This window comes from Varroa destructor, unplaced genomic scaffold (assembly GCF_002443255.2).
Source record: "Varroa destructor unplaced genomic scaffold, Vdes_3.0 BEIS01000005.1, whole genome shotgun sequence".
Taxonomy (NCBI): Eukaryota; Metazoa; Arthropoda; class Arachnida; order Mesostigmata; family Varroidae; genus Varroa; species Varroa destructor.
The window spans coordinates 11,221,978-11,246,948 of NW_019211458.1; the positions used below are offsets into that span (position 1 = coordinate 11,221,978).

General features: G+C 40.1%; 1 protein-coding gene and 1 long non-coding RNA gene across 10 annotated transcripts; one reads left to right on the forward strand and one right to left on the reverse strand.

Moving 5' to 3' along the window:
* Nucleotides 1-66: 66 nt before the first annotated feature.
* On the forward strand, nt 67-24,509 carry LOC111252125 (neuroligin-2-like). Of its 9 annotated transcripts, XM_022809594.2 has the most exons (13): nt 3,838-5,920; nt 6,223-6,423; nt 15,341-15,501; nt 15,706-15,852; nt 16,339-16,522; nt 16,726-16,887; nt 17,028-17,184; nt 17,412-17,556; nt 17,679-17,945; nt 18,091-18,451; nt 18,574-18,853; nt 20,704-20,865; nt 22,112-24,509. In XM_022809594.2, exons 2-13 carry the CDS (start codon nt 6,285-6,287, stop codon nt 22,179-22,181), a joined length of 2,235 nt encoding a protein of 744 aa, XP_022665329.1. In that variant the 5' UTR covers nt 3,838-5,920; nt 6,223-6,284; the 3' UTR covers nt 22,182-24,509. The 9 variants fall into 9 exon arrangements, with proteins under 9 accessions (XP_086847954.1, XP_086847955.1, XP_086847956.1 ...); XM_086991828.1 differs by lacking the exons at nt 3,838-5,920; nt 6,223-6,423 and adding an exon at nt 67-184; XM_086991829.1 differs by lacking the exons at nt 3,838-5,920; nt 6,223-6,423 and adding an exon at nt 1,874-2,029.
* On the reverse strand, nt 19,831-22,116 carry LOC147755271 (uncharacterized). Its single transcript, XR_015329506.1, has 2 exons — nt 21,897-22,116; nt 19,831-20,889 (listed from the first exon to the last, which is right to left on the reverse strand). It is a non-coding gene; the product is annotated as an uncharacterized LOC147755271 (long non-coding RNA).
* Nucleotides 24,510-24,971: the final 462 nt, after the last annotated feature.

Here is a 24,971-nt window from a genome sequence, read left to right on the forward strand (position 1 = left end):
CACATCTAGCGCGGCAAAATTTGAACTAAAAGATTGCATACGCCTCCTGTGCCTCGAACCGCTAGGAGTTAAGTGTTCACACTCTAGTATCATAAAAAAAGTGGATATATTTAGTTCGTAATATTGAAACCTCACAATAAATAAGAGTCTGTATAAATGATATTCAAAAAACTCGTAGAAACAGGTAAGTAATAACTGATCGTTGTCAAAGCGTAGTTCCGTGGTGTTGTAGATTTGTCTGGTCTGTTTTTTTTTGTATGTAAAGCATTTTTGCCCACAGCTATCTCCGGACCAGTATAGTCTATGAAAATATATATGTTAACGTAGGTTATGTGCAAATGAATGATGCACAGGACAGATAGAGAACTTATATATATACAGCGCGAGAGAGAGAGAGAAACTGATTTTTTTCTTAAATATGCAAATAATCTACATAAAACTGCAAGAATAAATTTAAGAAATCTTCGTGGATCACGTAGTTATCGTGTGCTAGTACGTTTTTTATCCACATCTCAGCAAACTTGCTGCTTGATTTGCTTTTGACTGACTATTTTCGAGTGAAATCGCGACTGATTCTGTGACCTTACATCCATTAAAGGGTTAATTTTATGCCCGCTGTTTTGAGTAAGTGTACCTAATTATAGTAGTATTGTAGTTTCTGAATGTCCTGCACTCCCAAGATAAAAATAACTACTTCTAATGTCGTGAGAAATTTATTAGAAAAATTTAGATATTGGTAATACGATCCATGCTGCACTATTTTAGTTCAGATCATTAGTTATTACATATTACAAAATTAATTCAAATATTTATAAACCTTTTTTTCAAAAAACACTACCCAATAGTTCCGCGACACTGACAAGTGGTGCTTTCTGAATGATCCCTTAAAGAAAATGTCAAAAGATTATCCATTCACTTATAATATGACCGCACCAATTGATTTTAACTTATACACAACAGGTAGAAGGTCGCTACTTGCCTTACTGCTATCTTCGTGACGTCGAAAAAACTACCTCCGTTCGCCTGCATTGACCTGCAACGACATGCCTCTACTGTTTTTTAGGTCCTTGTTATCTTGTATTTCGTTTACGAACAGACTTCCAAAATTACCCAGAATATTAGCCTCTGTAGATAGAGCTCTTCATTTATTAATTTTTCATTTACCAAATATTCTTCTATTTAACCCACCCATAAATTGTTTTCGATATTCATGGAAGTTTGGTTTAACTAAGCGATCTAATTATAGTCACACATAGCGATAATACGATCAGCATGGTGGCGAGAAATAGATTATTTTTTCCATTTAGTTACAATAGTACGAGCATAACGTGCATTATCTTTTTAATTACCTAATTTCAGGACATTGATTCTAAGGAATGTCATACTGTTTTCGTCCTGTCGCGTCGGGATAATGACGAATTCTCTCGTAATATTTCTATTTCGTTTCAATCTACAAAATAAGTTGCACTTCTCTAAAGACCCGTTCTTTTAAGTTAGGTGGGCATGGACCTTTATAGCCACTAACTATAACAGCTGCGATGAACGAAAGGTGAAAGGGCACATATAAGGTGGCGACTACGATCGGCGTTGAGATTATCGGGACAAACAGTGAGTGTGTTTTTGCCAGAAAGGCGGAACTGGTGATGATAATTCATCAAGGAAGATCAGATTGTCGTATATTGGTGCGCCATGATAATCTATAAGACGAGGGTGCTTTAAATTCAATGCTATCAACGAGGCGTTAGAGAGAAGAATCAATCTTGAACCCCACATCATTCTTGTTATTTCTGTTAGGCATGTGACGATAATATTTAACGGGAGGGGAAATGCAAGGCAATGGCGCAATGAAAAGTAGGTCATTTCAAGAGAAGCGTAGCAACATTGCACGTGATTAAACTCCATTAAGTATAATTCAATAATATTCTATTTACGAACACATAAAGCTTTCCAACATGGACATTTTATTTATGGATGAAGAATGGATCGTTTTGTCAGCTGTGCTCGTGTTGAGATAATTCGCTTATCAAAGGTATGCACTGCCTACTTTCAGACATTTTTAACTATAAGAAGGTCATTTTTTTTCAAATCAGATATATTATTTGCATTGTTACTTGTCGCAAGGACAGAATAGTTTCGCATTTTTTGCTGGCTCTTATTGGGATTGCACGAGTCTGGTTAGAGTATCCGTTTATAGCATTTGATCCGGTGTTTGCCAGAACGATAACTCGACTCAAACAATAGTTGAAATTATTATAGTAAACGTTGTTGTATAACTAAGTAAATATACACTTTCCTAGTCAGGCAGATATCAATACTTTTACTAAGAAATCGATTATTCTACGATGACTTCAAAAGAAACAGGTTTGCAGATTGATGGGTACAATGAGTGCTATCATTTGAAGTAAATATCATCATTACATATGATGTCCATATAAATATAACCAGTCGTTTATGAAACAGCTAACGCTACGTGAAATATATCATAGTAACGTAGCTTCTGGATCTCGTTATTGATGACGCTGACAGATTCAGTTACTACGGATAAAAGCTATTACAGACTAAGCAGCTTTAATTCAACAAAGAGTTCCGTTTTGTGAACAGCTGGATTTTATGTATATAAATTATGTTGATTTGAGTTCTAACAAACTTGAACATATATTACATTGTGTACAATAAATTGGCTACAATGTTTCAACGGGTATGGGCTTGAACAAACCATCATGTGGAGCCAAAAAAGCTAGGCTAAAAATGGCCTAACTTTTTTTTGCTTGTTCGAGATCCAACACAGGTTTGGCAGGCTTTTGGCAATCGTGTCAATAGACGGTATTGTAAAATTGCTAATCCGTCCTAACCATTAATAGCAAGCCGTAAGCATATGTATCCGTATAGGAATGTCACATGATTTTTGCTTTGAGTCAGCTTCCTGTCATTGATTGAATTGTTGGAGTCTTCATGGTTAGGAAGAGTAAAGCATCGCCGCAGAACTCACGGGAATCCGGATCCATGCAGGTTGTTAATAACGGCAGACAGGTGTACTAGCGGGACAAAATCGGAGGAGCGGTCACTCACTTGTCCGCTACTCCGGCAAATACGGTTGCTCATAGTCTCATCCGTGTCTTTCTTGTATGATCATTATTCTGTGCATTGATTATTGTCGTCAGGACCGTACACTGCTTTTTCTTTTTACCGCTATATGCTATGTATTGATATGTGATATATTCTATTGGATTATGCTGTTGTTCTATTGATTTGTAATCGTGTGTGACACATTTTTTTCTGTGGTAGGATTTTTTGCCTGTTCCATGTTTATTCGTTTAAGATTCGGGGTATATTAGAGCTGCAGTTCCGACAGGCTGCAATCTCTTCGTTTCCGGTTTCCTTCCATAGCAACAAGAGTCGCAAACTTGCCGACGGAGGACTGATCCGGCCAAACGATCATGACTATATATCCTATGCCACGGGGCATATCCTGTGCAGGTTCGTCCCCACAGTCCTCGCTTATTGTTCCTTACGTGCCTTTCAAGCATCGGTGGATTAGCGTGCGCCGTTGGTCTCTCCGTCTGTCCGTTGATGTCCAATGTTGCTGCTACCGCCGCAGTTGACAGGCAAGCACAACGAGTTTCTTTCACCAGCTCTGCGTGTTCATTCATTACATTACCAAACGGCCAGCAACCATTTTCTACCAACGAGAGCCAACGAGTACTATCTCAGTCGCCCGTTCGCCAGCTCGCTTTATGCCGCTGACGCTGAGCTGGCTGATGTCATCCGTGGTTGCTATAGCAACAAACGTCAAGTTTCCACTCCCCCTCGCCGTTGCGCGTCGCGTTCCTCTTCTCAGGGCTCGTTTGTGTATCGTAGGCATCGTCGTCGTTGTTGTAGCAGTGGTGGTGCTGCCGCCACCGCTGGTTCCAAGGAAACGGCCCGTTGTCACTCTTTGACGTCGACTGTCAGCGACTGATAGTAGAGCCAAAATAACGACAGCGGTAGCGTTGAGGCCGCTACCGTTGCTGTTGTTCGAGCGACCGTAGCCGCGGTAGTTGTCGGCCTACCAGAACCGAGTGGAATGGCTGAGGCATTCGCGACTACTAGCGATCTTCTGCTGTTGGCAGTGAAACCTGTTGACTCTGTTAGTGCCATGGCTGTTGCTACTTCGGAGAGTAACGAAGGATTGCGAAGATTTTAGAAGCATTCGCTATAGAGTTATGAGTGGTACAAGTCTAAAGAAGCAGTCGCCGCGTAGCAAACAGCATGTCAATGCTAATCGCGATCGACAACACAACATTGTAGTCTACTGGAATATGAAGCAACAAGCAATGCATCTATAAAAATTGATACTGTACTACTCCATCTCTGTTTTGATTCACTTGTGTTGATTCGACCGCTCATGTGATTGTAGGTGTTGATGCTTTCTACTACGATTATTACGAGTACTACTACCAAGAGAAGTAGTTCTAGCGGATAGCGTGAGTGACAGAAAAGAAGATCAAGGATATAACAGAGTAACGGTTGCGTATTTGCTGCTAGTGCGTGAGCGGTTCTTGCTATGAGTCGCCTGTGTGTCTGTGCACGAAACTGCAGGCGGCTTGAATCACTATATGTTACTGGCGAGAGTATCACGGTCTCAGTATCGACCTAGGTCTCCGGCTAGGGAGCCTATACGTATGTCTTTTTTACGATGAACGCTCATTCAGTACGCACGCGTATCGGACAATCAGTCAGCTTACCACTACCTGCGCTGAACTATATGGGCGTAACAGTGTGAGAGACAAAGAAAGTGAACGGCAAGGTTGACGACTTATCAAAATTGTTTCAATCTGCTGAAGCCACATATCTGTGGCGAGGCAGCGTCAAAACGAACATAGAAAAAAACATTGCCATTATGTCGACCTATTGTCTTTTGTAAGTCACAAAAAGAGGACCGTCGACCCGCAGAGGGTTTGTCATAAAGTGCAATAAGAGAGTGGTCAAGAGTTACCTCTTCTGGATCAGCAACTAGTGAATGGCTTGTTTATTACACCTTGATGTGTCCGTGAACGTTGGCACAGCATAACCTGCCGATTGAACTTTCTAAAAAGTCACGACACTATCCTGATGAGAATATCTGGTTGATTAGTAAATCAACAGAGTTCATACTATTTGTGTTTTGACCAGAGGTCGTGATATTTTTCGGCACATAATATTAGTATACTATGTGACAATATAATTGAGGAAAATAATTCCTGTTCATCCAGCCAAATGGGTGAGACGACTGTACGTCGCATTTAGCCAGAATAACGCAGAAACCTATGGCTCCTCCCTTATCTCACTAAACTACCGAAGAAGCGAAAGCCAAATTAGCAGAAGAAAAAAAATCTCTCGCTAAACTCGTGGCCCATACGCTGAAATCATATAATCGCAGGTCATTATCAGGTCCGACGACTGTTTAACATCCAGATTCTAATAACTCAACAAAAGCAGGGACGGCGCGAAAACAGCAGGACAAAGAAAAGACAACGTACGACCAACGAACCGCTGGTAATAATATTACATATTGCGGCTGTAGTTGGTGCAAAAGAAAAAGAAGAAGACGAATTGATAACAGAATGCACCGGATTTTCCGGCGGGACTGACTCAAACGATCTGGCCGGTAGGCTGGTTTACAGAAAGCTACAGCTGAGTGTCGTGAATTGGACAATGCGCCGAGCCTGAACCGAAACGCACCATGACAGAAATTAGCTGTCAGAGAGTTATCGGCCATCGTAATAAAAGCATTAGCATTATTACTAATAGTCGTTGCAGTACGACCAGCTGCAACAACTTTGTCATTTATGTGCTAGTCAACCGTTAATAGGAACGTCGTACGAAACTATCGCGCGTATATGAAGCGAATTGAGATTTGGGCCGACGATCGCTCTCCCTGATACTTGTAACTGTTGTTACGGTTAGTTTCGTTAACCATACACGTTTTAATGAGATAGAAAATTCAAGCTAAGCTGAATTACGTGTACTGGCGGTGGCTATGACGAGCGCTTGTTTGACCTGATGACGTGAGAGAATCCCTGTGTCTAAGTGAAGTACAGCTATATTGTTTTTGTTGGAAGCCGGAAATGTGAATGATGCTAGATAATTCGGGTAGTGAAATAATGAGCACCAATGAAGGCGCCGGAGTCGGTGTAACGCGCCGGTGGTGTCCTAGAGGAAGTTTATCCGTCTGTATACTTGTTTTACTGTCGTTCCTTTCAGTGGAAGGGCAGTTTCGGCCAGATTACACAGCCTACGGGCGGCCGCGAATACTTGATGGCCGTATGCCATATGAGAATCGCTTTCCAGGAATTGATCTTGAGAAACGAATCAAAGAGGATGGTGACTCCCGTTGTAGCGTATTCCAGTATGAGCATTTGCCTCTCACAAAGAGTGTTGTAACTGACTTTGGAACGTATGAAGGTAAGATATAGTGTTAGCCTATGGAACATCAGGCAGCTATGGTCGAAATACTCCATCTAATTCATTAGCGCTAACGGTTTGGGTGTCCGCGTAAGGTTGAGGTAGACCAGGAGGTTTATTATTGCAGTTGTGATAATTATTATTGTGTGAATAAAAGTCGATGTTATTGTTGTGAACCAAGCAAACCTACGGACTCAAACTGGATTAAAAAGGGGAAACATCTAGGATCTCGCGCACCACTATAAATCATAATCTATAACATTCAACAAACGTACCCACAATGGATTAGTCTTATGGATTGATGCCGAAATCTCAATCGTCCAGCAACGCCTTCCTATGGCCGAAAGCTCGATGAATCATCTGACGTTTTTGACGAACTTGAATTACTGTCATGATCCCTTTCTCCCGCTTGGTAATAGTTAGTGAGTCATATGGAATGCAACGTTTTCGCTAACCACCAAATGAATAAATACGAATGATTGCTATCGATGCCTCGTGGAATTGTTGGTTTACCAACAGCCTTTTACTGGCTACGTGCTGGCAGTGTGTTTAGACCAGAGTGAAGCACCTCTGAGGTTTTTCTGTTCGTATTATCATTGAATACCCAAAACAAATGTATATCATGCCCACAGCCTCCTTTTCGAGCGCTACATGCTGTACAAAGATTTCGTAACGATTAATTTATAATTAACTTATTTATAATTATATGTATAATATATAACAAGCTAGCCATCTTAATCCTGTATGTTCGATAATATCGTGTACTGTTTACTGGACCCTAGACTCTAGCTGTAGGTACGGAAATCAAGCTGAAAGTATTTGGTACTCTGTGAAGATTAAGAACGTTTATAAATTAAAGATGAAAATTTATGATGATTTCTCTATAAAAATACGAAAAAAAAAACAATTATATTACTAATCTTTGTTCATTGGTATCTCCAACGAGTAGTCAGTTATAGATAGCTGATCTCAATAGAAGTACTTAGCTGGGTGATCTGTATTTCACCGATGGTGTGAAGAAAATATGGCCTATTAGAAAAATTTTATACACCCAGTGCGTGAATAACGGAAGAGATTCTTGACCTTTGCATGTATGCCTCAGTAAGGCCTAGCGTTGATTTCTGCTGAGCTCATGACGTTTTAAAATGTAAGACCTGTTGGAGCAAGCGTAAACTCTTACGTTTGCAAACAAACACATGTGGTACGTATCTTGCATCGAATGTAGTTATTTGCCTTGTCAATTCAGTTACTATCGACCATTTTTTTACAACGTTTTAACATAATCATGTTTACTGTCAGTACTTTTCCATAAAACCTCATCATTAAAACAAAGAAATGGGCTTGAAGAAATTCAAAATATCAAGTAGTACAAAAAGTGTGTGTTTCTTATTAATAGAAAAAATGGCAGACCTGAGACCTGTGTTTCGAAGTAAGAGTTTTGCAGAAGACTGTGTTTCTTCTGTTTTATATGTTGTTCGTACTGAAACAAGGTATAAATCAGTGATAAGTACGGAGTTGTTTGGCGAACGACCACCTTATCCGGCTTCGTTATATGAACCTTCCGAGCTGTCAGTGCTCATCAACACTGCAACAGGATTTCACCAGTACCGTACTCTACGGTGAAACGACAGCGTCAGTTAAACAAACTTGTTCTAACTGGCTGTCGTAGTTTTCTGAAAACTAAGCGATGTTATTTGATTAAAAACAAATCCCTCACGAAACGCGCTTTTCACGCCACTAGGAACAAAGGAAACCCCTTGAGCTGCAATAGTGGCTGTGACTGGCTGCAGTGACTCTTTTGCTAAGCAAGTGACTAACTAAGAGGGTTGGTTTTGCTTAGAAAAATGGGAACGCGGAACATCTTGTTACTGTTGATTCGTTAAACCTGTCTCCCGCATCACTCTGCTGATGACAGTCCCATCATGCGAATGCTGTAGCGATGGTGATCTGCACTAAGTGTGGACTACACTAGATCTACTGACATTTGCATGCAGACTAGCTGGTGGCTCACGCCCCTTAAGCAACGTGCATCCCACAGATAGCGGAATACATACATCCGCTTAGTCTTAGCGTGCACCTACGCTAACGATGATTCTAGTATTTTGGACCATAGTAGCTAACGATAATGGGACGAGCACCTAAAGTCATTAAAAGTGTATGACGGTCCATAGGGACAGCGAAAGTTGGTTGAGAAACATGGGCTTGTAAACGAATAAATGGAGACTATCACATGATAACAGATGGGTGTACTGTTACAGATGGAACTAAGATGAAAAATGATAATCAAGATAAAAACTCAAGTGAACGTAAACGTATTCCGGAAAAAAGTTGATAGGTCGGTAGCCGCAACCGATAAAATTACAATTTACACTTTTAGCAATAACACTTGTATATGAAAACCATCTCTTTCTGTTACAATGACTATTCAAAGCTATTATAGTATTCATTAAAGAGGTTTAGGTGGACGTAGGTCGTCTTGACTAGGGTGTATTTATTTCCATGCATAATACCAAAGATTATTGAAAGACCGTTCACTGGTGTAAGCTTTTTTTTATGTTTAATATGGTATTTGCAGGGGTTGCTTTGAGGAATTGCATCAATACAAATTCCGACATACGTATATTAGTATATATTACATGACTGATAGGTGACTGTTTACTGCAGTACATTATTTGGAGTACAGAAAGTACTGCAAATATATGTGGCACGGTATACCTATTGCTTTTCGGATTCATGAAGGACATGTAGCATTATACTTGTGTAACCGAACAGATTTGACTACCTAACTCGCGAAACGTATGGTAGTCATCTAAGGCTGTCCTGGTCATTATTTGTTAAAAAAAAAAGCCCTGCAGCATGAGCAATTGCGAATTCTTATGCGCCGTAAGTTTGTCACTTTCGACGTCATGCGTTAACAAAACTGAACTTTGACCTATTATGATTGTAACCGAAATGACGAATGTCCTAGTTCGAATAAAAGTGCTGTCATACGGTATTTCATCAACTACCCATATGCGCCAGGTTTTACTTAGTCTATTCATGGCGTTAAGGATACGTTATGAAACTACTAGTATATTCAGGACAAAATAAGAATTATTAATAGGAACACATGGTGGTTTTGTAAAATTCCAACATTCTCTCGGGATCATTGTCTAAAAAGAAAAGGATTTAATAGCTCTTTTAACGCTGTCAAGGCCTTTGCGTACCTAACAAAGTTCCTTATTTTTGGCAAACGGTGGATGCCTTCCGGTTGCTTAGCTTGTTCTACCTGCACGCTAAAAAAACTCTCTTTTAGATTTGCACTGACCGTAGAATACTGGTTTGCTAGACTTGTTGGTTGTCTGATTTTTGACACTTCGTAAAAATGCTTAGAAACGTAAGCATTTCCAACGGTGTTATATCTGCCCTACATAACAAAGCAACTATATTAATTATACACTAAAAGCGTAACTAGCTTATTCTTATAAACATGGCCAGTTATCGAATTCGTAGCTCACTCACATGGGCTTACATAGATTTATTCATACACGACCGACTTTTCCCTTACGCAGACAGATCCACTTAGGCAGCATAAGGGGCGTTTATTTGCGACACACTTACATATAAGTAGTGCGTGTGAAACAATTAAGTTGATTTAACGTTGAGTGCTGACGACACAGCCGCTATATAATCGGGTGAGAACAATACTGTTAGACCATAGTTCCATAAACTGTTTGTTCCCGTTAAACCTTCGTATCAATTTATATTTGTTCTATTTGGTTTTACAGCATGAAGTCAACGAACAGAATCGTGCGAAAAAAAAGCCATTTCGAACATTATTTTCGTTGTTGAGTCATTCTGTTTTCGTCTTGTTCCTCTGTGTACTCTCTGTTCATATTTTTACCGTTGTTCCATTTTTTAATATCGATATCGCCTTTTAGTCCATTTACTCCGTGTCCGCACCTCTGATTCGTTCGACGGTGGTTCCACGTAAAGATTATTTGCAACGTAAAATATATGTCTCTAATGTATCCGCCTTTATGTATCGTTTGCTATTGTTCCTTTTTTGGGATGTAGTGAAGTGAGATGTCACTGGCTTTGTTTCTAGTGTGGGGGAAGGGGGCACCGTGTCGACGGGCGACAGGATGGATGTGCACATTTTTTTATTGTCTATAATAGCCCTAAATCCATCTAAAGGCTGACAAACGTGGTGTTTATTTCAGTTAGAATTCATAGTAGAACTTTACCATAAGCGGCCATTTACTGGTAACATAGCAGGTCCTGTTGCGGCTCGTTGTTGTTAACTTCATTGTTGTAATTCCAGTTTAATGAATGGTTTATTTTCTTAGGTTCTAACAGACGCGATATATGTGTGTTTCAATAACTCGGATAGAGTTATAGCATTATTCAACATATAATGTATAAGCTATAGTCTATGCTTTATTCTTCGCAATTAAAATAATTAACTTAGCAGGTGTAAACTGACAAGCCAACACCCCAATGTGTTTGTTTGCGAGATTGCGTACCTTTAGATTAACGTTTGTTTTTTTCGTATTTTATTTTATTATCTACTCCGTGGCCTGGGTTTGCTCATCATCTCAGCGATAACTGGCGGGAATCCAAGCATGTCGACTAGATATAATCACAATGATGATAGTATAATGATACTAATCAGCAGATCGTAGGACTCTGTTAGCTGCCATATATCGTGTTTTACGTTCGGTACCTAACTATTACATATAGAATGGTGGTCTCCAGTGAAGAAGAAGAGTAGCTTCCAAGCACTTTTGTGCTCGTGCGCTGTTTACGCTTTTCCGTATATAGCCACAAGGAGTGAAGTAAAGATAGATACCGTAAAAAACAAAAACCTTTCTCTTTTAGGACATGAGATTCTCTTACAGATGGTCTATTCGTGTTGTATTCAAAGTTGACTAAAAAAGACAGCAACGCATACCGAAGTTAGCGAGAACAAGTTGTTACATATTGTATTACATATGTATAGGTACATATGTCGGATAATAGTAATAGAAAAATAGCCAGGGACATAAATGACGCAAAAGACGAACAGGCATTGATTGTTTCACACTTTGAATCTAAAGGATGTTGCTTCGGAAAAAGGTTTTTTAGCATATTCGCTAGAGCCACATCCTTGATCCTGGCTAAAACTAAGTGCCGACTTTTCTAAAGTACGTACTGGATCAATACAATTTGCGGCCTGTGTGTAGCAAAACGTATCAGATCAAGCAATATCGCCATTGTTAAACACGTTTACGCGTCTAATCACAGCTGTCGTTTAACGACTTCACTGTTTATAATCTGAGACACACGAATCAATGTATGTGCAACAAATATGGCTATAGATTTTTGTCGCCGATGCCGCTTCTTGATAGACAGCCGCCCCCAAATGGTCCCTGTTCGTTCAATGCAGGGATTACGTAGCAGAAACTTTAACTACAGATCGTTAACGTGTTAAAATGAAATTATGACTCAGGGAAAATCTGAGCACTATGAAATTCCGAAGAACTGATATCATTCAACTTCTTATATATGACATTGTTATCTGCCTTAGTAATTACTGCGCAGGGGTGACGTGTTAGACCGCAACATGGGACTATGGACAGGCATAATTCTAGCAGTTCAGATAATGGATAACAGGTAGCTAAAACAGGGTAGGAATTATAACATATTTCAAGTGGTGGCCGAGAGAATAAATTACTAGTTGAAAGGTAGCATAATACGTTGCAACCTGTGCCGTAGAGAGCCGTTTTTAAAAGTTAGCTTGACCTCAAAAGTTTTATGAACTGGTTAAGTAGTAATACTAAGCGCTAAGCTTAGTTTAATCAAAGGATCAAGAAGTGATCACCCCCAAGTACATTACCAGACGATTTGTACCCCTTCGTTAGAGTTTTGTGCGGCGTATCCTATATCGTTTTGAAAAATATAAGAAAAAACTGGGTCCCCGAAATTCGGAAGGTCAGCGAGCTATTATATTTGTATTTGTGCAAATGTAGTTGATTATTTTATTACTAAATACTTTGCAAACATAAAATCATAATAATACAAAGGTCTATTTACAGGCACCAATCACAGCAGTGTGTGCCTATACTATATCATCGATTTATATAAGGAATTCGAAAAAACAATTCAACAGAGAATTACACTTCGTTGCGATAATATTTAAAGTCGCCAGTAATCGGTGATTTTTTTACAGCGTATTAGTATCATCAGTGTTACCTTTGCATAAGCTAAAAGAAGTATTAATAAGGTATAACAACTTACTTTATTAACAACTTTACAAGTAAAATGCTGTATTATATAGTATGTCCAGCCATAATGCAACCGGAGACTCTGGTTTGAAGCTTCCGACGCTATGCCTCACTTCATCCCGCGGAAACACGAGCTATAGCACAATGTCCCTGTGAGCATATTATTGCATCCGTCTATTCGGTTCGCAATGTTCTCAAAGTCACGGCCAGTCTGAAGCAAACTTTGCCCCTTAAACAGCAAATGCCCCTTCACCCTTTTTTGCTTCTGCTCACAACTATACCTGATCAATTCGTTTCCGGTGCATGATCAAAGTTACACGTTCAAAGGGAAACGATTCTCTGCAGCGATTTTTCACTCAAATGCCGGTAACATGTTGCGCGATATGTACTCTTGCCATCCCTCTATAGAAGTATTTTCTCCAACTTGCCGCTACTGGAGCAGTTGGTCCAGAGCGATGGCTAGAAACCTCATAGAACCTTTATACCTCCTTCGGTTCCTGTTACGATCCAGACTGTTGGTTGACATGAACTTACCGGATGACCGAATCTACATCATATTCATTGCGTTTAATACTGAGTAATTTCTCGCCGCCTTCGCTTGAAAATCTTTCGCCTACTGTTGTGCAAAGCCGCTGGTCGTCATGCATTTTGCTATGTATTTGCTACACACAACGCGCTACTCATCCATATCTGTAGACGCTGGGCAATATGTAACTGCTGCACTATATTGAAGACTGTATGAGGTAGATCCTGCCACAGCTATCACCGACGAACAATATGAACGGTATCTGTAGTAATGAGTAGTTGATGAGTGTCTGTCTGCATTGTTCGTTCTCGACTATTACCGTTATTTGCTTTCGAACGACGCTGCCGTGCCCAGTGCTTGATTTAGAGGTGTCATCCGCGTCGTTAGCGTGAGAATTAGCCACAATGGCCAACAGCAACAGTTGGAACCGCTAGCTACATCGTTAATAAGATTAGCGATGGAGTGGAGGCATTGCCTCGGGGAATAAAAGTAGAGCTTTTTATGACAAAGTTTCGACGGTTCTCAAAGTTGATTCCATCCCTGCGCGTTGCTCAGCTTATCTTCGACGGGCGCCAGCCAAGTCGATGCGCAGCAGCAGAAAAAGAAGGATGGAGACTACAGGCGGGTATTTACTTGGGTATTGTAATAAAACAGGCGCCGATGCGCTGATATGGTAGTTATCCCTGCGGTCACCCGTGGATCATGTCACGTGATCGAGCCTCTACTGTATTGCAACGGCGAGTTTTAGAACTGTTTGCAGTGGTGACAGCAATACCTAGTCTAATTATCTAACGCGTTATCCCGCGCTAGAATTTAGGTCCGCGCTTTACAAGCTGGAATCTACTATGTTGTCTGCACATTATAAGTAGATGCTAATGTTTGTTGGGCAATGACGGCGTTAGTAGCTAAGGTGGTTACGAACAAAAAAAAAAACAAGATATAACTGTAACGGCTCTACAACTACTGCTTGAATTGGCACACGAGTGCCTACTGCATTTGTCGATCTCATTGTGCATCACTAGCTAAAGCACAACTAATTAAGAACAATGAAAAGTTTTAATTTCTCTGTGCCTACTATGTGCTACTCGTTATCCATCGCAGCCATTATAAACACCGAAAAAAAGTTACTGCGCCCTTGTAAGTCTGAGCTATCGCCAAATAACTGCCATTTTTTTAGGCGCACAGATGATCCTGAAGTCCCCATATTTTTACATTTCTTATGCCCTGTATGGGAACGTCGCTTGGTATACTGACCTGTATGTACTCCTTTGTAACTGAAAGATTTTCATTTAATTGACTTGACCCTATAGCTATAAAAGTCCGTTACTGTAAAAAGCCATATGAATCATTCAAAGTGTGCTGCACATTATATTTAAACTAGTTTTAATATATATCAAGTTAGAAGCTTAACGTCTTCTATTTAATGATCGAATAGACTGAAACATTTGGTAATGGTTTTTGGGGTCTCACTTGCGTGCTTTCTAAAATACAGAGCATGAACTAACTTTCAACTTTAAGGGGTAGCCGTAGTTTCTACAATAAATGGGGTGTATAATAAATGATAGGGCTAAGGAGGCTACCTAACAAAGTGCTTGTACAGATTTTTCTTATGATATAACGGATTTGCTAATATAATGATTTAGCATAGGAATCTATCGTAGGAAGTGGTCGCAGAAGCATAATTTGTACAAGTAATGCATTAAAGAGCTTACATACACTGGATTTACAGGCGATTCCGAATATAAGCTCAATGAATATAGAATCTGGATTTCAAAAAAGGGGTTTATCCATTATAATAAAAAGATTATAATAAAGGGAACGACATTGGCCGAGAATATCAGCTTTCAGGACTGTCGAAAAAGGGGGCAACAGAAAGTTTGCTGTATACAATAGAACTTCGTACTATAAATTCTGTTAAAATAAGCGCTAGTGAATTCCACTTCTGATTAGAACACTGATTCATTTCGAACACCCTAAGCAGACAAAACAATAGAAGATGAAATGTCATGCTGGACATTAACAGTATATATATAATGCATCGTCGTATAGTTTCAGCCACTGCGTACTAGCCTTTTTTGGCCAGCGTAAATATCATCGCACTCCTTACTAGTGAAATACGCGCAGTCACCATTTTCGCTGATTGCAGGCAAGGTTGTTTACATGTGCGATACCCCGTCAACAAAACGAGATGATCGACCGGCTCATCAGGGTGGACAAGAACTTCCGAAAAGAGATTATCCAACTTCGGCGATTGTCTATTTAGGAATTCCTTATGCTGAACCACCTCTCGGATCTTATCGACTCAGAGTGGGTTATTCGATATATGTCTCGCATATGTGAACGACGCACATAGCTAGTAATGAACATGAAGACCAAGAAAGCTTCTCTGTGCGTCTGTCTGACAAGTAGTAACAAAATCTTGCTACAATTATTATTGAAAATGGGTGTCATATGTAAATTCTTAGTATTACTCGTATGCATTCATACGTCTTTATACTGTGTTCTTCTCAGGACCCTCAGCCTATCCAGTTTCGTGGTAACGTTGAAGCGAAAAAGTTTCGGGCATCTTGTCTGCAACATACGAATTTCACCGGTTCGATGAAAGGCATAAGTCATATCAGCGAAGATTGCCTCTATCTCAATATTTATACGCCTAATGTGAGTGACACTAACCTTGTCATGTTCAAATAGCGAATCTGAATAGTAGTCACCGATAGGGAGTATATTAAGGATCAGAACACAAAAACGAAGGCTATTATAATAATGTGCTAGTGGATATTAAGATAAAGAGAAGGAAGATAAAACGAGTGATTTGATGCAATGCAAGCGTATTTCTCTGTAGTCGTATATATTTGCCGTAGCCACGTCATAGGCCTTTGCTAGATTAGGCTGTTGTCTAAAGGAAAACTAATTTTTGAACAGCAGTGGCCTAAGCCGAGCTTCGGAGTCAATTTTTAAGTCCCTGCAACAACCTTAGTACTTTCGTAACTCACCAGTCGCTTACGGTATGTACTAAATGCATTTAAAATATAAAACGTTTTGTGTATAGATACAGTGTGCTCTAAAGGGTATGTTGTACGTTGACCTCTGTATTATAAACGACTGACTTAAGCCAGTTCATAACGACGATGATCTTTACAATAGGATGAAGTGAACAGTGGGCAGCGGTCCGCGGTCATGGTGTATCTGCATGATGGAGAGTTCAGTCACGGATCCGGCAATCTGTTCCCAGGACACATGCTAGCCGCATCTCAGAGAGTTATCGTTGTGACACTCAATTACCGACTTGGCGCCCTCGGTTTTCTATCAACCGGAGATAATTCATCAGGTAAGCCTTTCGTAATTAATGAAATTAGAACTCTGAGCGAAGACAGCGTCTGAGCTTGATAACTTCAGAGTATATGTTCAAGGGCCGAACGACTTGCGAAAGACATTATCTATTGATGAATGATATGAAATTAGAAAATAATATTCGTCCTGTTACGATCGCCAAGAGCGCAGTTCATCCGACGTTGTGTTTTGTGTATACAGCTGGGAACTATGGTCTAATGGATCAACGGGCAGCGATTCATTGGGTTTACCACAATATCGATAGGTTTGGAGGTGATCAAGAACGAATCACCCTCTTTGGACCTGGCGCCGGAGCGGCAGCTGCTGGAATTCATCTCATGCAACAGATTTATGGAGAAGACCGTATGTTCTTTTTAAATAATACAAATCTATAATTAAGTGTTATTACGACACCTACATAGAGTGCTAAGTGCATCGGCCTTGTGTTAAAGGATAGTTATTATTATCGTCATATTTAAGTGTTTATTCTTTCGTTTTTGCAGTGCACATCAAACGCGTGATTGCAATGTCTGGAAGTGCAACCGCCGACTGGGCCTCAATTGATGATGCGATTTTTGTGCGAAATATCTCCCGTCTTTATGGCGAGCAAATAGGATGCTGGGCTATGGATAGCTGGAAGCTCGTTGAGTGTCTGAAGCGGTACTGTGTACCTGGGCGTATATTTTGTATATTAACCTAATGGCCTCAAGGCCAACGCAACCCGTTCCGTCATGTCATTTTTGATCATACGTATTTACATATGGGTGAATTTTACTCTGTAGTTTGTTGTAGTGCGTTGAATGCGCATATGCCGATCATTGTTGTAAATTCATAATTGAAGTCTATTGGAATGACTAAATTTTCATTGACATCTTATTTTATTCCAGAAAAAGCAATAATAGTGTTGAATTCACTTTGACAACAGTGAAACCCGAACGGGGTTGGCTCCCTTGGGGACCAGTGCTCGATCGAAATACACGATTCAAGTCCCCCGTAATGCCATACACCCCACTCGCTTATCTTGAGCATAAGGTATAATTTTGTCTATCCTTCTAAGATTTTAACTTCCAAATTCATGTGGAGACCGTTGTTCAAGTTGGTAAAAAGGCAATTTTTTTTTGAAGGCAAGTAAACATAGCGAATAAACATTTCAGATGCCCCTGCCTGGTCGTATCGAAAAAATTGCCTACATGACCGGCGTAAGTAGGAATGATGCTTCATTTATAGCAAAGGAAGACCAAGAGCTTCGCAACATCGGTTACCAAATGACCTGGGATACATTTGACTCAAAGATTCGGGCCTATGCGAAAACTTACAACTATACAATTAACGAAGATGCGATCATTGACGCAATTCGCTTCATGTATACGCCCTGGATGCAGCCAGACAATTCATCTCTTCTTATCGAAGAATACGTGAATGTAAGTTGTGTGCGCGTCACAGAGGTTGCGGGTTTGAGGTGATTTTTCAGATATGTGGGTACGTACTGGACAACCATGTAATATTTGTATAGGAGAATAACGTAAGTTGTTGGTTTCGACGTTATGATTCAATGGTTCATTCCAGATGTTCTCAGACGCCTTGTACGCAGCGCCTATGGATAGGATGGTGAAACTGCTATTGGAAATCAACGTGCCAGTGTACCAGTACGTGATGAACTATTCCTTAACTTCGGCCTACTTCCTCAAGTCGCAACGCGAATGGGACCGTGTACCGCACGACCTTGAGTCAATCCTCGTTTCAGGGGCACCTTTCATGGATCCTAAGTTTTACCCTACCGACTACAACTTCGAGTCAGTGACCTGGAGCGACGGAGATCGAAACATGAGCCAGTTGCTTATGGAAGCCTGGGCTAATTTTGCTAAGGAAGGCACTCCGACACCGAATGCTCTTTTCGGCGTCATTGACTGGAAACCTATGCTTAAAGGTAGATTGCTGTTAGTTGTTGACCACATAGACTCGTGCATTGCATCCTTTACTATTGCCGTTAACTTACTCAGAATTTTGTCAAACTAGGATAATTATATCTATTATGTTGCATTCTTTCAGGTAACCTTCAATATCTGTCATTGAACGCTACTTACTATGAGGCTCAGAATTCATCGTCTTTCATGTACCGCGACTATCGTCAAAAGCAAGCACAATTTTGGAATCAGTATGTTCCGGGAATTTTCGGCCGGGCCGAACATTTCTGGCCATACTGGAACGAATTGCCGTGGGAGTATGAAAATCGGGTCTACAAAACATCACTGTACTTCGTTTCAGCTATGGCGGGACTATTTTTGTTTCTCGCGTGTGTCGGCTTCTGCTGTTACTGCCGCGCATCCAGGTACGATGATGACTTTTACTAAATGAAAAGCCGAACACAAACAAAAAGCACAATGTTAATGTTGATACTCAAAAAATGATGAGGTTCTCGTTGATGCCGAATGTCGCATCGACGTTTGAGACTGGTGAAATCTGCCAGCGAGGGCTTGCAGATTCCAAACCCAACATACGGCAGTTTCTGGGAAAGACTTACGTATGAATGCGTTTGGCATTGGTGGTCAGCTCTCATACTGAGTCTTTTATTGTATATAAGTATGTCTGTAAATGATAATGGAAACGTTTAGAGTATTTTCTTGCTCGAAAGCGGCGATTTAAAACGATTTACTCATTGATTCGAAATTGTGCTTATATATATTAAATTTACCAATAAGTACATACATTCTACAAAATCTCATAGAGCCATTACTTTTAGTAGGTAGTCGCCCGTATGCTGAACTTACTAAAATCTGGATTATATATTACAGATTCAAGGAACCTGACAATTTGCCGCATTACCGAATATGATACAATGTTTTTGCTTATCTTTGAAAAAAGATGTTGGGGCTGCACGCTTTTTTCAATCATTATTTTGTTGACAGACTGGCCTGTTTGGCATTTGTAATACGATAGTGCTTTTTAGGTATAATTTATCGGTACAGGCCGACAGACAAAGGATACTTAGTCTTACGAAATCCACAGTAGAATACCAAGGCAAGAGAATCATCCTCTACTCGGAACGGTGGGTAGCGTGATATCTGGACTTCGGTAGCACAAAACGCGTAAATTCTTCGCTTGGAAAGGCGCTTCCAGTTTTGATCGCGACATTTGGCTCCGTTTGAGCTGGATGACGGGTTATCGCACGTCGGCTCTAGCGGAACGTGTGATCATTTTCCAAGGCTTGGCGACTTCTGCAATAGGCGTGATCTTGCGCGCATAACATGGAATGGCTAGAATGCGTGTGATTTAATGACACTTTAAGAGTTAAATGAAAACCCTGACTGAAAGATGGTTTACATATGATTTAGCGAAATTTTATTTACTTCATATCATTTTGTAAATACGTACGTTGGCGTGTTAATGGATAAATAGAATAGAAGCTAATTGCGAGTTAATATCGGATGCTAAGGTTTCTGTTTACAGGCACAACCAACCTTTCTTTCAGTCTTTTTTATTTTATTTTGTCACGGCATTACTTGTAAACGTTTTTCATCATCATAGTACACATTGTAAGTGTCCTTCAACGTAGATCGGCCATAAAGTACTCGCTATTCGGATTTGTTTTGTACTTTCAGACGCTTGACTATTCTCAAAACAAGATTCTAGAATACAGTAAATGAATCAGCCTTGCTCGCTTGTGATTTTTATACAACAAAGCGTTATTAAAGAAAAGCTAGAATTATTTATAAATATATAAATATGACATCACGTATTTATTAAAACCCATCGCGCAAAGATCTGAACCTCTTCTATTTCGCATTCAAAAGCAGTGACGGCTCGGGCGCCTTGATCGGTAGAAGGGGTATCTGCGTGATACGAGTGCGTAAAGTGTAGAAGAGATCACTGTGCTCTAAATTGTTGCAGCAATGCTGGCCATTGACGTTCTCTAGAGAACAAAAAAAAAAAAAAAAGAGCGACCGTTACTGTATTTATCTTGCCTGTGGACTTTCTCAGTGGTGTCCAAAATAGCTACGTAAAAGGATTAGCTTAATCCGTTTACATTCTATTATAATTTTATCCGCTACTCAAATAACGGAAGTGCTCCCAAGATGTTGCTGTCAGATGTCCTTGGGTGGTTGTTTGTTTACTAGGGTGTTTAGCCTCATTATTCGGCCGTTGCAGACGTTCATGTGTTACGTGGTCGCACTTTTTCAGATATTTGCATGATTCGATCGACGAGACTGATTATGACAAGGCTTCATCACTAAAGTACGCGGGGCCCGGGGAATTTGGAAGAAGCCGCGCGGTCGCTGGCAGCGGCATGAAATCCGGCCTCTCGTGCGGCTCGTTGGCCTCCGCAGTCGCTGCTTCCACAAGGCATGTTCGCTTCGCAACTGATCACTGATACACGAAATTGAAACCGATTGAATATTTAGCAGCTAAATTGAGCAATGCTATATGATCTAATTTAACACCGTAACCTTGATTGATTCAAATTGGCGAATTACTATGAATGCTACGGCTTTACAATGGACTTATTAACTCTCACCAATTGCTTGATTGATGATTGAGCTATTGACTGCGATCCATCTCTCGAAAGTAGCGATTATTTCTTCGAGTGTTACTTTACGAACATTCTAAAACTTTTATTTGACGACCCACGGCTTTTAAAAAAGCTTAGGCCGGTTACAATGTATTTGTTCTGTGTTCTAAGGCCAGTGATTCGTACCTCCTGGATGGTAGCTTGGTTTATGAGCTTTACATTATATGATATTTTGCCTGCAAGATTTCCATCATGTTCAACTGGTCTCCTTATAAGTTAGATATGAATAGCTGTAGCTTATAAGTTGTGCTATATCATACTAATATCGTACTGTATCGATTGCGTAACCATATTCGTCTGAGACATATGTAACCATGATGTCTCATGCAGGTAATAATGGCGAAAGTTCTATCGTCATGCTTTCAGTAACGTGAGCGCTGCCAATTTTGAGATGATAATAGACATGAAATCGAACGATGAGCTGCTGTACGCGAAAGTAGTTTTGCTGGCACTTTGTTTGGCTTTGGCGGTGGATACAGAATGAGTTACCGAAGTAATTACGAGCGTGCATGTATAGGGTAGACGCTCGCTTTCGCCGATGGGGTTTAGGTGGCTTGAGCGATTGTATTTGTTTTTTCCCTTTCAACTTTCCCTTACAGCTATCCGGTCCGTTACTTGCTACGGAGCGATTTGATATTACTGTGCTGTGCTATTAGTTCTGTGTTATCTAAATAAGGTTCACTTCTTAAAAAAAATAGCAATTTAAACTGTCAAGCTAAGCATCTCTATTTCTACTCACTATCTAATGAGAAAAAAAATACCATCAGCTCAAACCGGTTCCCTATCCCGTCTTAGCATGCCTCACCGTTTTCTAAGACTTTTTTCTGTTGAAGCCACATATTATCACAATACGCTTCTAAGTTAGCACTTGCTCGTTTCGGTATCGAATTCTTAACAATGCGACAATAACAATAGTAATGATCGTAGTTGCACACGGTAAACAATTGTATTTGTTGCACGTCGACACGTCTAACCTTCCGATCAACGTTGGGTTGCCCTCGTCACGTTTCCTGGTTGCAGTATGCATTCATTGGGTGGTACGCGATATGAAAGCCTGCTCGCTGTCCTGCCGAGGGACACCGCAGTATAGCAAAAGCTCAAGCCATCGGTGACTGTTTCAGCATCTTCTATTCAGTTTACCGTCGCTCCAAACTGACGATAAACCGCAGCAGTAGCAGCAGCAGCAGCAGCAACAGCAGCAGCAGCAACAACAACAGCAACAACAACAGTAACGGAAAACGAAATGAGTGAGGCAGATTTAATGTTCACTCGTTGCAGTGACGGGTTTTCGCCTGACTCCATCAAAAAAGCTCTAACCGGAATCCTTTACAAAGTCGATTTTGCTCAATGTCTCTCTATTGCCCTTACTACTAACGTCAACTAGTCTTTGCTAATTAATATGAGTGGTTTTTCATTTGGCAACGCTCATGCCAAGAGATCTGGCAACGTCAAATTGAATTCCCCTCTGCTGATATTAATAAGGAACTCTATAACATATGATGTGCCGCTAAATGCATTCTTGTGTATAACGACAAATCCAGACGACTGGCTGAACCTACCTAGCATTAAATTTGATTGAGTCCGACTATGAACAAAAAGCCTACGGACTCGAAACAGCGGTGACATTGGACGCAGATATCGTTTTCTAAACTTCCATAGTAAATATACTGGCAGCAATAGAGCTATAGTGCGAGCTTTTTCTATTTCTAGAGCATATTTGGCAGCCGTCAAGTGCAAGACAATTCTCATATTATTCATAGTTTAGTGCCAGTTCTCCCTACTCAAGCGTTTTTTCCGTAGTTGTAATTCGAATCGCCTTGGAGAAAAATGATTAGGTAGAAAGATACGTGGGCCCCAGTTGAATTCGTTCCATAATGTAGTGATATGTTAGAAGATTCGCTTAATTTCACTCAATAGTAGCGAGAAATATCGCTAGTCCAGCTCCGTGTTCTACATGTTCTTCCGAAATACGTTCAAGATGACCAGTCAGAAAAATGGGCCGCAACGAAAAGTGGACACCAATTGACCTTTAAAAGCTCCTCCCTCGATTTAATCGTACTCCAGAAACGGCTGCAGCTCACACCACGAAGATGATCTTGCATTCGATCGTGCCACATGTAAACAATGACACCTTGAGATCGGCCGAAAATTCGAGAGCACTTTGTGGAGCCAATACGAATGAATGAATGAATGGATGGATGAATGAGGTGTCACCAGCATCGGCCGCTGAACTGGCTGGACGTGAGTGAAGGCGAGAGAGATAAATGTACAGCTGAATATTTACATAGATACAGAATGAACTGTTTATAAGCATACGTTACTTGTGAACATTTAACGACTTTAGATTGGCATTAAACTGTTCTATTGCCTCATGGCTCAACCATGTATTTATGAGTGCGATGAAATGGTGCATGAACATAGTGAAAAGATGTTGCAATGTTACCAGTGTAGATTTTGCATGTGTATAGAAACGAGGTTTTAAGAACGAATGTGTAAATCAACGTGTATCTACTACGAATAAGATAAGAATGGACGCAATGCCATGAAACAAAGACTGAACTGAGCTGAAAAGAGTCGCTAGACGATATTAGCGCACTGTTAGCCTTTGGCGTCGGTTACATAGATAAAACCCTGTTAACACTGGCTATTATTATACACTGGCGAATAGAAAACGATATGTCCATGTACTTAGTTAATATATCAATTGAAGGAAACTAAGCCACATCGAATGTATGAGCATTGAAAGAGGGCACAACGCAAGAAGAAGAGGACGATTTGATGTGCCGATTCCATTCACTCAAATTAAACGCTTTATCAAGCTCGATAGGAAATTGTAGGTGTCTCTAAGGGACTATGACGCATTTGACAAATATAATTTGGTTTGTTAATTCCGTTCAGACAATGTAACGCTTGTCAAGAGTCGAAGGCTGGGGGAAGTAGACAAGGTAGGGGCTGAATAATAGAGTATCGTCAGTAAGGTTAGACTGAATGGTGTTATACAGTTTAGATTGAATATGCTTTTTGCAACGAATTTATTCCCCTTTCTACAGGGAGTTGGCATTCACTCGAATAAGATGTCTCTAGGCAATCTCTTGTCAAGGTCAGTTCTTCTCGTCAATATATTATATACATCGATATGTGACCGCACACGAAAGACATTAGTATAGACATATGCAATTATGTATAATTAAATCTCATCGTACAACAGAATACAATATATAAACAACTAAGTTAAATGAATGTTTGTCTGTACGCAGAGAAAAGCTCACCTGTATATATTATCCACATTATTTAAAGTGATGATTCACGCATAAGTTCAGATAGCATGTTTATAATAGATATTATACGTACAGACAAAATATTACGCAAAGGATTCGAATAACTGCCAAAATAAACGTTGAGTCATCTGGTGCTAAAACTATGTGTTTTCCTTTCGGAAGTTCAAATTATCGAACGAGTTTCGTATATTCTTAAACTGTAAGGTTGGGAATCGAACAATCGAACTTTGAACTCTCGGAAGCAGAATCCATTACTAACAGAAAATATGTGAGAAGTAAAACGATAATTCGGTTTGTTGAGCACAGAGCAAGTTATCGTATCCATGTATCCGCCAAACGACGAACGAAATATAGAAAAAAATAAAAATCTCTTAACTATAACAAGTCAACGAGATATTAAATAAAGGAAAGGAAAGAAAAGTAAGTCTGAAAACAGTTGACTAAAAACATGAGTGCTTGTAGCTAAGCATAGCTGCTTATATATGTGTGCTAGAAATCTCCAACAAGACGTTCAGCATAGCTTTGGCTGATTTTCCTAAAATTTCTATACACTTGTATGCTTGCTATAAAATTCTTGGGTTCATCGTATTAGCTGAACGATG